The 12,400-nt window shown below is 36.2% G+C and overlaps 1 protein-coding gene across 2 annotated transcripts in view; it reads left to right on the top strand.

The window, feature by feature from the left end:
- LDAH (lipid droplet associated hydrolase) overlaps positions 1-12,400 on the top strand; it is a 132,436-nt gene that overhangs the window by 83,832 nt on the left and 36,204 nt on the right. For both annotated transcript variants that reach the window (XM_012803725.2, XM_023511880.1), the window contains one exon: positions 507-741. In XM_012803725.2, coding sequence (XP_012659179.1) covers positions 507-741 — 235 coding nt within the window. The remainder of the gene's footprint in view (positions 1-506; positions 742-12,400) is intronic.

Below are 12,400 nucleotides of genomic sequence, written 5' to 3'. Positions count from 1 at the left end.
AAAATTGGTAAAGAAGGGACATTTCTTAAACTGATAGAGGCCATCTACAGCAAACCCACAGCCAATATTGTATTGAATGGAGTTAAACTGCAAACATTTCCACTCAGATCAGGAACCAGGCAAGGTTCTCCATTGTCTTCATTGCTCTTTATTAAATTGTAATGGAAGTTTTAGCCACTGCAATTAGGGAAGAAAAGGCAATCAAGGGTATCCATAGAGGGTCAGAAGAGATTAAACTTTTACTCTTTGCAGATGATATTATTGTATATCTGGAAAACACCAGGGATTTTACTACAAAACTCTTAGAAATGGTCAAGGAATATAGCAGTGTCTCAGGTTACAAAATCAACACCTGTAAGTTGGTAGCCTTTATATATACCAACAAAAATCAAGTTGAAAAAATAGTCAAGGACTCTATCCCATTCACAGTAGTGCCAAAGAAGATAAAGTATTTGGGAGTTTACATAACAAAGGACGTGAAAGATCTCTATGTTTCTTTATTATAGGTAATTCGATCCTGTCTGCTCTTTCCAACAATTGAACGAATGTCCGAGTCACCCAATGGCAGAATTGCCACTCCCCTTTTGTGCTGGTTTCGATATGTTCTCTATGCTACTGGCTACTTGATACTTAAACCGTGCCCTGAGATAATCAAGTCCTTGATGATCAGAATGGGCCTTCGAATGATGAACGTGGAGAATGAATTTTCACTGACGAATGCTTTTCAACCCTTCTGCCTAGGTAAGCACATTTTAATATATATATTCTCATTTTTATAGCAGAAAGTATTTGCAAAACAGTCTCAGAAAGTGTTCCTCATAGGATCTAAGGATAGTTCACTTTTTTCTTTTTTGGTGTGATTCCACTTTAATAGAATTTAACAGAACGCTCTGTTAATACTCAGTTTGCAAAACCCTCACTTTGCAAAAAACAACACAAGAGAAGAAGGCCAAATATTCTTTTAAAGTTAACAGGCTATGTTTTTATTTTCCTTCTTTACATGTTTTTGGGAGAGTTTAAATTATAAGAGTAATAAATAATCATCATAGTAATATATATTTTAATACTATATGTTTTGCTGATTGTATTTTCTGGAATATTTTTGTTCCTTAACTTTTGGCTTCAAAAATTACTTTAAAATGTAATCCATCTTTTTGGATAATACTAATTTATACTGTATTTATAAATTACTTTCATAAAAAAAAATCCCAGTTTCTTAATGTATGAAATAGGAATAATAATACCCCATACTCAAAGGATTATTCTAGGATTACATGTCATAATATATGCAAAGTTTCTATCTATTATTTTATTTATAACAAACCTCCAATAAGTGATTGAACAGTAGTTGGCAGCAACAGTTAATCTGTGGTCCTCAGAAGAACTAGTGAGGTTTAGGTATTGCTACTGTTCCTATTTTACAAATGAAGAAACTAAAGTACAGAGTAGTTACATGAATTGACCAAAGTAGTGGACAGTGCTTACACTCAGGCAGACTGCCACCGTGATAAGCTTCCTTTACAGTAGTCACCACTATTGTCTTTTTGGCCTAGTTAATGGTAAAGGCAGAACTGCTGAATAAAGTTTTCTATGCTCTATGTATTAACAATGTCATAAGGTCTCATGCATAGTGATTCTAGAAACAAGTCACAGCCCTGTCCATTCTGTTGTATAGATGTAGTTTGTGTGGGAGGTGTATTTCCAAATATATAGTAAGAAGCAGTCATCAAAAATACAAGGTTCAATTTTTTTTTTTGTATTTGTGGTTTTTTTCCCTCCATGCTTTCCCCAGTTCCCATTCTTTATTGTAGCTTAGCACAGTAGTGAAAAAAAAAAAAAAAAAAGATAAGATAGGGAGAAAGAGAAGTAAGGCTAAGGACAGTCCCAGAAATTGCCAGAAGTTGAAGTGGGAAATGTTCCTTAAAGACCACAATTCCAACTCCTCATCCTTTTCTCATAATACGAAAAAGGAAGAGTTGACCTACTAAGTGAAAATGGCACTGATGAGAAGTCAGAAACCCATAACCCTCATTTTGATTCTTCCCTAGACTCACTCTGTGCCCTTAATTAAGTTACTTCTTCTCTTTGGTTCTCAATGGCTAATCAGAACAAGAGTTATACTAGATGAAATCTAAAGGTGAATCTACCTTTGAAAATTACTTGTGACCTTTGGAATTGGGGCAGATGTATGTCAAATTCCCTGTATATACCTCAACATGATCATTTTATTTTCCTTTACAGTGTTTTTCCTCTCCTCTTTGGCATTTCTTTTTTTAAGCTTACAGAATGGATTGAAGGGGGGGAAAAAAGCAATCTTCAATTAGAGACACCATTTTCCTGCTTCTGGGAAGACAAAGTAAATATACTTTTCCCCTACGTCTCCTTTTAAGTACTGAAACCCCCAGATATTATATATAAAAAAAATATCAGAAGACTGTACAAGAGGGAGAATAGAAGACAAATTATGTAGAGACAGTGGGCCCCAAAGAACAACACAGTAGTGAATTCCTTTGGTTTTCTTTTTATAACATATACCCTAAATGTGGAGCCAACAACCCAGAAACACCAAAGAGTAGAAACCAAAAAAAGCTCCACAAAAGCCTACCCTCCCTCCCCAAAAGATCAGGAAAGGGACAGCTTTTTATAGAGGAGGAAAAAATCATTTTCTCTCTATCTTTTATGGCTCTTAGTTGAGTTAGACCCTTGTCACAAACATAGATTAACACTAGAAAAAATAAATTTATCAATGTGTATACCTCACGTATACATGGGAGATAACCCAGAGAAATGAGTAAATCTTAAAGAGATATTTTTCTGAGTTCAGGTATGAATCCCACCTTCAACTGAAACAAAGAAAGAACAGGTATCCAGAAGGTCAATATGGGAGACTGACCAGAAAAAACACTGCAAATGAGAGAAAGCTCTGTCATACAGATAGAAGCTCTAAGTCTTTTAGTGACGTAGAGCCATTCTTCTCTTCCTGATACAGAAAGAAGATAGATATCCTTACAAATGGAGCTTTCTTTTATAGCTGTGAATTTTCCTTTAAAAAAGGTAATATCTCTGTTTTTAAAGCTTTTCCTGTATCTGTAGTTTCTCAAAATAATCAAATTAGAATAATCCTTTTTTCACAAGAGAGGCATCTTTAGGGGTAGAATATTCTGGTTTCCTACAGTCATGTTTTGGAGTGATATATTCTAGTCTCCTGCACTTCCTAAAGGAAACTTTTAAACAGTAACTTCTCTACTCCAGCCAAACCATAGTAAAAGTAATCATAGTAAAAATAGTGGCCATATCTTCATCCATACCTGCAAAGGTCAAATGATAAACCTGGACCCCTAATTAGCAGCAATGAGCCACTCCTCTCCTTCCTTGCTAGGGTACTGTCCAGAAGAGGTTGAGTTAGAGAGTTAAGACATTAATCACTACCTGACAGTAATGGGGCCACCATGACAACCACTGCCGTGAGACCAGGGGAAGTCACATAGGAAAAAGTGGCAAAGGACTTCAAGCTGCTCCAGTCAAGATCATAACAGTAGAAGCCTAGTAGAAAGTAAGAATTTCTACCCCTACCCAGCAATAACAAAGAGCCCTTCTACCCCAAGGGAAGAGAAGTCAAATGGGGAAGCTGAAGTCCTATCCCACCTGTTAATAATGAGGCAGCACCCTTCCCTTCCCCTGCTAGAGCAGTATTAGTAAAAAACAGCTAACACAGAAAGTTTAAATAAGAGCCAAAGTCTCACAGCATAATAGCCAAATGTTCATATCGTAGTTGAAAATCATTTGTCTACAAAATAAAACCCTCAACTTTATAAGAAAAAGACAGTAAATGCCAATACTAAAATGACAGAAATAGAATTATCTGAAAGAGATTTAAAAGGAGGGCGGTGCCTGTGGCTCAGAGGAGTAGGGCGCCAGCCCCATATGCCAGAGGTGGCAAGTTCAAACCCAGCCCCAGCCAAAAACTACAACAACAACAAAAAAAAAGATTTAAAATGAGCCATTATAAAATGCATTAAGGAGCAATTATTACACATAAAAAGATAAACTAATGAAAAGATAGACTCAGGAAAGAGAAGACATTAAAAATACTGAATGAGAAATTTTAGAACTGAAAAATACAATAACTGAAATAAAAACTCAATGAATGGGCTCAATAGTAGAATGGAAGGGGCAGAGGAAAGAATCAGTGAATGCGAAAGTAGATCAACAGAAATTAACCAACAGAGAGGAAATTAGCTGAAAAGGGGGGAAAAATAACTATAGCCTCAGTACCTGTGGGGATATATATATATATATATATATATAACAGAAGATTGAGCATTTGTGTCATCAGAATCTTAGAAGAAGAGGGTAGGTCTGAAAAAGTACTTAAAAAAACATTGGGCTCAGCACCTGTGACTTAATGGCTAGGGTGCCAGCCACATACATTGGAGCTGGTGGGTTCGAATCCAGCCCAGGCCTGTCAAACAACAATGACAACTGCAACCAAAAAAATAGCCAGGTATTGTGGTGGGCACCTGCAGTCCCAGCTACTCGGGAGGCTGAGGCAAGAGAATCGCTTAAGCCCAAAAGTTGGAGGTTGCTGTGAGCTGTGATGCCATGGCACTCTACCCAGGGCCACATAGTGAGACTGTCTCAAAAAAAATAAATAATGGAGAAATATTGACTAAAAACTTCCTAAATTTGGCAGAAGATAAGAACCTGTAGATTGAAGAAGCTGAGTGAATCCAAAACAGAATAAATCCAAAGAAACCCACCCTAAGATATATCATAATCAAACATTTTAAAGCTAAAGCAAAATTTCTTGAAAGCAATAAGAGAGAAATGATGGATGCATTATTCACAGAGGAAAGTCTATTTAAATGACAGTTGATTACTCATCAGAATCCATGGAAGCCAGAAGGAAGTGGCACACGTGTTTCAAGTGCAAAAAGAAAAGAACTGTCGATACAAAATTCTGTATCCAGAAAAAATACCTTTTAAGAAAGAAGAGTAAAGTAAGACATTCTCAAATGAAGGAAAATGAAAAGAATTTCTCACCACTAAACCTAAAAGAAAAACCACAGGAAACTCTCTCAACAGAAAAGAAATGATTAAAAAAAGGAATCCTGGGGCAGCACCTGTGGCTCAGTGAGTAGGGCACAGGCCCCATATAATGAGGGTGGTGGGTTCAAACCCAGCCCCAGACAAACTGCAACAAAAATTAGCCAGGCATTGTGGTGGGCACCTGTAGTCCCATGTACTCAGGAGGCTGAGGCAAAAGAATCACCTAAACCCAAGAGCTGGAGGTTGCTGTGAGCTGTGATGCCACAGCACTCTACTGAGGGTGATAAAAGTGAGACTCTGCCTCTAAAAAAAAAAAAACAGGAATCCTGGAGCATTAAAAAGAAAGAACAATAGAAAAAGTTCAAGTTTAAATAAATACATTTTCTATTCCCTCTTGAGATTTCTAAAATTATGTTTAACAATTGAAGCATAAATTATAAGACTGTCCCTTATGGTTCTAAATGTATTCAGAGGAAATCCTTAAGGTGATGATATATGTGGGAGGGAGTGAAGGGACATAATGAGAAGTAGGTTTTCTACATTGTACTTGAACTGGTAAGATGTCAACACCAATAGAGAACAACTAAAGCTATTCAAAGGGATGTACTCAAAACTGCTATAGGTAAATCAAAATGAAATTCTGAAACATATTCAGTTATACACAGGAAGGCAGGAAAAAGAACGCAGAGAAATGACAGAGAACAAACAGAAAACAATAAAATGCATGCCAGTGATTACATTAGTCTAAATACACCAGTAGAAGAATGGGAAAAGTTATGTCAAGCTAACATTTATAAGCAAAAGAAACCAAGAATGACTTTGTTAATGCCAGATAAAGTAGACTTCAGCTCAAAGAAAATTACCAAGGATAGGAAAGGATATCATATAATAATAAAAATGACAGTCGACAAAGATATCACCAGGAAGACATTGCAACCCTAAATATGCATCAAAAAAAGACAGCTGCAAAATATATGAAGCAAAACGTGTCCACAGTTATAGTTAAATACTTAAACACCCCCTCAACAATTGATAGAACAATACTAAAAATTAGCGAAGACCTGAACGATAACATCAACCAACAGGATCTCCTGGACACTTATAGACCATTCTATGCAAAACAGTTCATTTCAACACACTAAGATAATTGAAATCATGCGGTCTATGTTCTGAGACCACAATGGAAATGGAATCAAACTAGAAATCTGTAACAGAAAATCAACAGATCTTTAAAAACATGGAAAGCCCCCACACTTCTAAACAATACATTAATCAAAGGAAATCACAAAGAAATTTAAGTAATAAAACTGAATGAAAATGAAAACACAGCATATCATAGTTTGTAGGACACAACTAAAGCAGTAATAGGTGGAAAATTTGTAATCTGTACTTGAAAATTTACATTAGAAATGATTACATTACAAAAGGAAAAGTTTTGATATCCTAAGCTTCAAGCTCAAGAACCTAGAAAGGAAGAGAAAATTAACCTAAAACAAGGAAAAGGAAGGAAATAAAAGAATGGAAATCAAAGAAATTAAAAAGAAAAACAATAGGGTGGCACCTGTGGCTCAAAAAGTAGGGCACCGGCCTCATATACCGTGGGTGGTGGGTTCAAGCCTGGCCCTGGCCAAAACTGCAAAAAATAAAATAACATAAAAAGGTATCAAATTCTTAAAAATTAAAAAGAAAAGAAAAACAATAGAGAAAATCAGTGAAACAAAAAGCTGGTATTTTGAAAATATTAATAAAATTGAGAAATTTTATTTAGCAAAACTGACAAGAACAAGGGGAAGACACAAATTACCAAGATCAGAAATGAAATACAAAAAAACACCTGTACTCAAAAAAGTTTATTGCAGTGCAGGTCACCATAGCAAAGATGTGGCATCGACCTAAGTTGAGAATGAATGGATAAAGAAAATATGATACACAAACACACCATGGAGTCCTACTCAGCCATAAAAAAGGAACAAAATAATTTCATCTGCAGCAATGTGGAGTTAACTGGAGACCATTATTTTAAGTGAAGTATCTCAAAAATGGAAAACTCAGACATCGTGGGGAATGTCTGGGATAATTAGTGGGGGATGATAGATGGGTACACATGGGCACAAAGTGTTATAAAGGTCTTGAGAGATGAAGAAGTGGGGAGGAAGGAGGGGAGGTGCAGGACCAAAACTTACCTATTGGGCCCCCTGAACATTAGTCTGGGGATGGGTGTACCAAAAGCCCTGACTTAAGCATTACACGATATATCTATGTAACAAAAATACCTGTATCCTTTTAATTAATATTTTAAATTTTTTAAAAAGAAATTAACAGATATCACTATAGACCCTACTGACAGCAAAAGGATAATAAAGCCTATTGCAACTAATTCTACACACATAATTTGCCAACTTAGATGAAATAGACCAGTTCCTCAAGAGAGACAAATTACAATTCACACAAGATGAAATAGGTAATTTGCATAACCCTATAACCATGAAAGCAATTGAATTCATAATTTCCAAGCTCCCAAAAAGAACATGTCTGGGCCCAGATGGTTTCACCTCAGAATTGTGGCAAATGTCTAAGAAAAAAATAACATCACTTCTACCCCAACTCTTACAGAAAATACGAGAGGAGGGAACACATCACAATTCATTTTTTGAAGCTGGCATTGATATCAAAACCTGACAAAAACCCCTACAAACTGATATCCCTGTGGATATATACACAAACATCCCCAACAAAATACTCTATTAGCAAATAGAATTTAGCAATATATAAAAAAAATTATAAACCACAATCAAATGGTGTCTATTTCTGGGATGCAGTATTTTAAAATTCATTAATATAATCTACCATATCAACAGAAGAAAAATCACATGACCGTATCAACTGATGAGAAAAAACCATTTTGGATGCTTGTGAGATCAGGAACAAGGCAAACATGTCTGCTCTTACGTGTCTTAATATAGTTCTGGAAGTTAATCCAATAAGGCAGGAAAAGGGCATAGTAGATAAGCATATCGGAAAAGAAGAGATTAAACTATTGCTACTTGCAAATGGCATGATTATCTACAAGGAAAACTATGAAAAACACCAACTTGTAGAATTATTAAGTGAATTCAGCAATGTCATGGGATAAACACAAGAATCAGTTATATCCGTACATTTGCAATGGAAGCCAAAATTTTAAAATAATAACCAGTTACAGTCATTCAAAAAGTAAATGCTTAGGCATAAATCCAGCAAAACATACATGTGTGGAACTTATATGCTGAAAACTATAAATGCTGATGAAACAAGAGAAGACCTTAATAAATGGAGAGACAGACCACATTCATGGATTGAAAGTGTCACATAATAAAGATGTCAGTTTTTCCCATGTTTAACATGATTTTTGACAAGAATGCAAAAGCAATTTGATGAAAAAGAGATTGCCTTTTCAACATATGTTGCTGAAGCATTTGGCTCTCTATAGGCCAAGAAGAAAAGAAAGAAAGAAAATGAACCTTGATCTAAACCTAACACCTAATACAAAAATTAACTCAGAAGAGACCATGGATTTACAAATCCATGTATTTATATTTACATATAAAACTCAAAACTATAATCTTTTTAGAAAGAAATAAGAGAAAATCTTTAGGGTCAAGGACTAGGCAAAGAGTTGAAAAGCCTGATTCATAAAAGGAAAAATTGATAAATTGGACTTCATCAAAAGTAAAAATCTTATACTATTAAAGATTTTTCAAAGGACAAGCTATAGACTACTGGAAAATATTTACAGCCTATCTGACAAGGGATTGGTATCTAGAATGCATAAAAATTCTCAAACCTTAATAGTAAAAATCCAAACAGTCCAATTGGACAGTGGGCTAAAGACGTGAACAGATGCCAAAAAGCACATGAGAAGATGTTCAACATATGAGCCACTATGAAAATGCAAATTAAGATCACAAGGAGATCTGACATCACACAGCTGGCAGAATGGCTAAAATAAAAAATGGCTGTAGCCAATGCTGATAAGGATGCAGAGAAGCTGGATCCCCCATACATGGCTGCTGGTAATGTAAAATGGAACACTCGCTCTAGAAAAGTTTGACAGTTTCTAAAGAAGCTAAACATGCAGCTACCATATGACCCAGCACTTACACTTCTAGACATTCATCCCTGACAAGTGAAAACTCATGTTCACACAAAAACCTATATATGAAAGTGTATAGCACTTTTGTTCATAATAGCCCCAAACTGGAAGCAACCTAGATGTCTTTCAGTTGGTAAATAAACAATTGGTGGGACAGCCATACCCTGGAATACTACTCAATGTTGTGAACTATTAATGTTCACAACAACTTATATGGATCTCCAGAGAGCTTTGCTGAGCCAAAAAAAAAAAAAAAATCACTCTCCAAAGGTTGTATACTATTTGATTCCATTTGTATGGCATTCTTGAACTGATAAAATTGCAGAAATGGAGAATAGTTTAGTGGATGCCATGGGTTAAAAGTGAAAGAGGGGTCAAATGTTAGGTCTACTTCAAGTTCTTTGCGGTATCTCTGTAAAATTTTCCATAAAGGTTATACTCGTTTGCACTGCTGGGTATATACCCAAAGGAACAAAGGTCATTTTATGAAAAGGACACCTGCACTTGAATGTTTGTAGTAGCACAGTTCACAATCACAAAGATCTGGAAGCAACTCAAGTGCACACCAATGCATGAATGAATTAGTAAATTGTGGTAGGTATATATATGCATACTATGGAGTACTACTCAGCCATAAAAAAATTAGTGATCTAGTATCTTTTGTGGCAACCTGGATGGAACTGGAAATGATTCTTCTAACTGAAACATCACAACAATGGAGAAACAAACACACGTCCTCAATACTGAGCTGGAACTAATCAACACTTAGGTGTACATATGGAAGTAAATCTCAGTGAAAATCAAGCTCAGGGAAGGAGGAAAAGGGATGGGTAAATTCACACCTTTCGGGTACAGTGCACATTATATGGGTCAAGGACACCCTTATAACTTGGACTCAATCTGTACAAAAACAAAGTATGTAAATAAAACATGTACCCCCTAATATTCTGAAATTTTAAAAAATGAATGAGAGAAGTGGGTACAATTACAAAAGGGCAACAAGAGACATCGTTGTGCTGACAGAATTCTGGAATTCTCTTGTATCTTGATTGTATCAATGTCAATATCCTGATTATAATGTCATACAATAGTTTTTCAAAATGTCACCTTTGGGAGAAATTGGGTAAAGGTTACTTGGATTTCTCCGTATTATTTCTTACGCTGCATATAAATCTACAGTTATCTTAATATAAAAATTGAATGAAAAACAAAAAGCATTGTCCAGCTCAGGACACCATTTTCCTCCTTGGGAGAGATACTTTCTTCATTCTGATTGCCTGAATCTGATGCTGCTTGTCCTTGAGAAATTGCAAAGGTTGAGGACCCCTTTGCAATCACAAAACTAAGGGCACCATTAGATATGCAGCTATCTGTCCTTTCTTTATGCCTTTTGGAAGTATTTTTTAAACCCAAATCAGGACATAATATACTAGTTTTATTTGCTTTTCTGTTTCTATGAAAACACTAGGTAGAACAAATTATACTAAATTATATATTTAGTGATATATAATATAATACATATAACATGAAGTCAAGTGTTTAATGTTTTAGTTAAAACAGGTTGTTATATAAAGGTATTTTCTAATTTTTCTGCACCAGAGTTATGAACACTGTCTTGGAGAAGTAGGCTCCAAAATCTGAACTTGAAAGAAAAGAATCTTTTAGATCCAGTAGTCCACCACTTGCTATATCTTCTAGCAGTCATAAGTGCAGGCAGCAGCGAACAAAGCACTTTCTCCCTGACCCAAGGGAACCAGAGATTTCTTGCCACACTGTTTCTTGAGGAGCCCTGAGCTTCCTTTCTCATACAACCGTAGTAGAGTTATAATCCTGTGTTCAAAATTGACTCTGTAAACCAGACTGTGCCCATCAGCCACCTTGCCTCATCTCTATTCGAAACAGCTGACTTACAGCCTTTTGGAGCACAGCCCTCCTATTTCTGACATCCTTCCCGTCTCTCATTTTCTAATCCCTTGGCTCTAATCCATACTTCAGTGGTCTCTGTTCTCTTCCCATTGCCCAATCGTACTGTGTAATTTAGGCAAAGGAAAGGAGACAAAATTGACCTGTCTTCTTTCTTCTTTGCGTTTTTGCTTCATTCCCTACTTGGGTACTTAGTTTGGTCTTTTCATCGTTTACTAAGCAGCTCAGACGTCCTAGTCACTTCTTCCCACCTGTTCCCTCTAGATGCCCAGTGCCACCCTTGCCATCTCTTGCACTAGTCATTACAGAAGCTTTCTTTGCCCAGTCTTGCCCTGGCCATCCCTTTGGTGAATCCTGGTATGTTACTTAATACAAATGGACTTAGGTCCCAGCTAAGGAAGAACAACACTCATTAGCAGAAGATCTACACCCTTACAGATGATTAGTGGGCTCCACCAGAGTTTATGCTGATGAATGGTGAAAGTAACCAACATTCATAACAGCCACTTGCGTTGGTGGCATGATTTTGAGGTTACATGTAGAGAAGGGTTATCAAGGGAAAAGAAGGTCAGGTCAGAGACCATTCCTAGGTGGGAACCTGTCCTGGCCAGACATTCCCTCTGCAGCTTTGCTTCTCTGTGGCTTGACTGTCACTCAGACAGCAACCTTTAACTTGCCAGCTTGACTTTTAGGAGGCCTTGCAGTGTTTGCACATTATGTAATGTCTGTGCTTCATTAGAAATCTTACGGAAACAAACGGAGGAAGTTTGGTAGTCCAAGTACTGGATAATAAATCCTGCCCTATCTAGATAGAAACTGGTTTTCTGTATCCTTTGGTTTATACACACATTTTTTGTTGTTGTTGTTGTAAGCTTTGAAAAATTCAAGGAACCAAGAAACTCAATTATTTTGGCAAAGATGGCACATCCGTCTGTAGGCTGGAGTTCTGTGGCATTTGCGTTCTTCTCATCACTTCCTATCCAGCGTTCAGAGAAGAGCAGCATACTAACTCAATAGCATATGTTACAACTTCACAAGTGGCCATCAGCGTAATTTGTGCAGAGTGTTTTAAATGCTTTTTTTTAAAGAACATATGTGGATTCTTCTTTAATTCTGGAATATTTACTATACCTATTTCTTTAGAGTAGATGTTCTTCCATTTCATGAAAAATAGACTTCACTGAGTTACCTAAATTGGATTTTCTGAACAAAATTAAAAGAAAGTATATTTTAGCTCAGCGGTATAATAGATTAAAATAATTAACTTTTAAAAATCCAGGATTTTGGCTCGGCGCC

This window comes from Otolemur garnettii, unplaced genomic scaffold (assembly GCF_000181295.1).
Source record: "Otolemur garnettii isolate 467f Iridium unplaced genomic scaffold, OtoGar3 scaffold00022, whole genome shotgun sequence".
NCBI lineage: Eukaryota > Metazoa > Chordata > Mammalia > Primates > Galagidae > Otolemur > Otolemur garnettii.
Note: the sequence above shows the minus strand (reverse complement) of the source record. Positions and strands in the feature narration are given on the sequence as shown.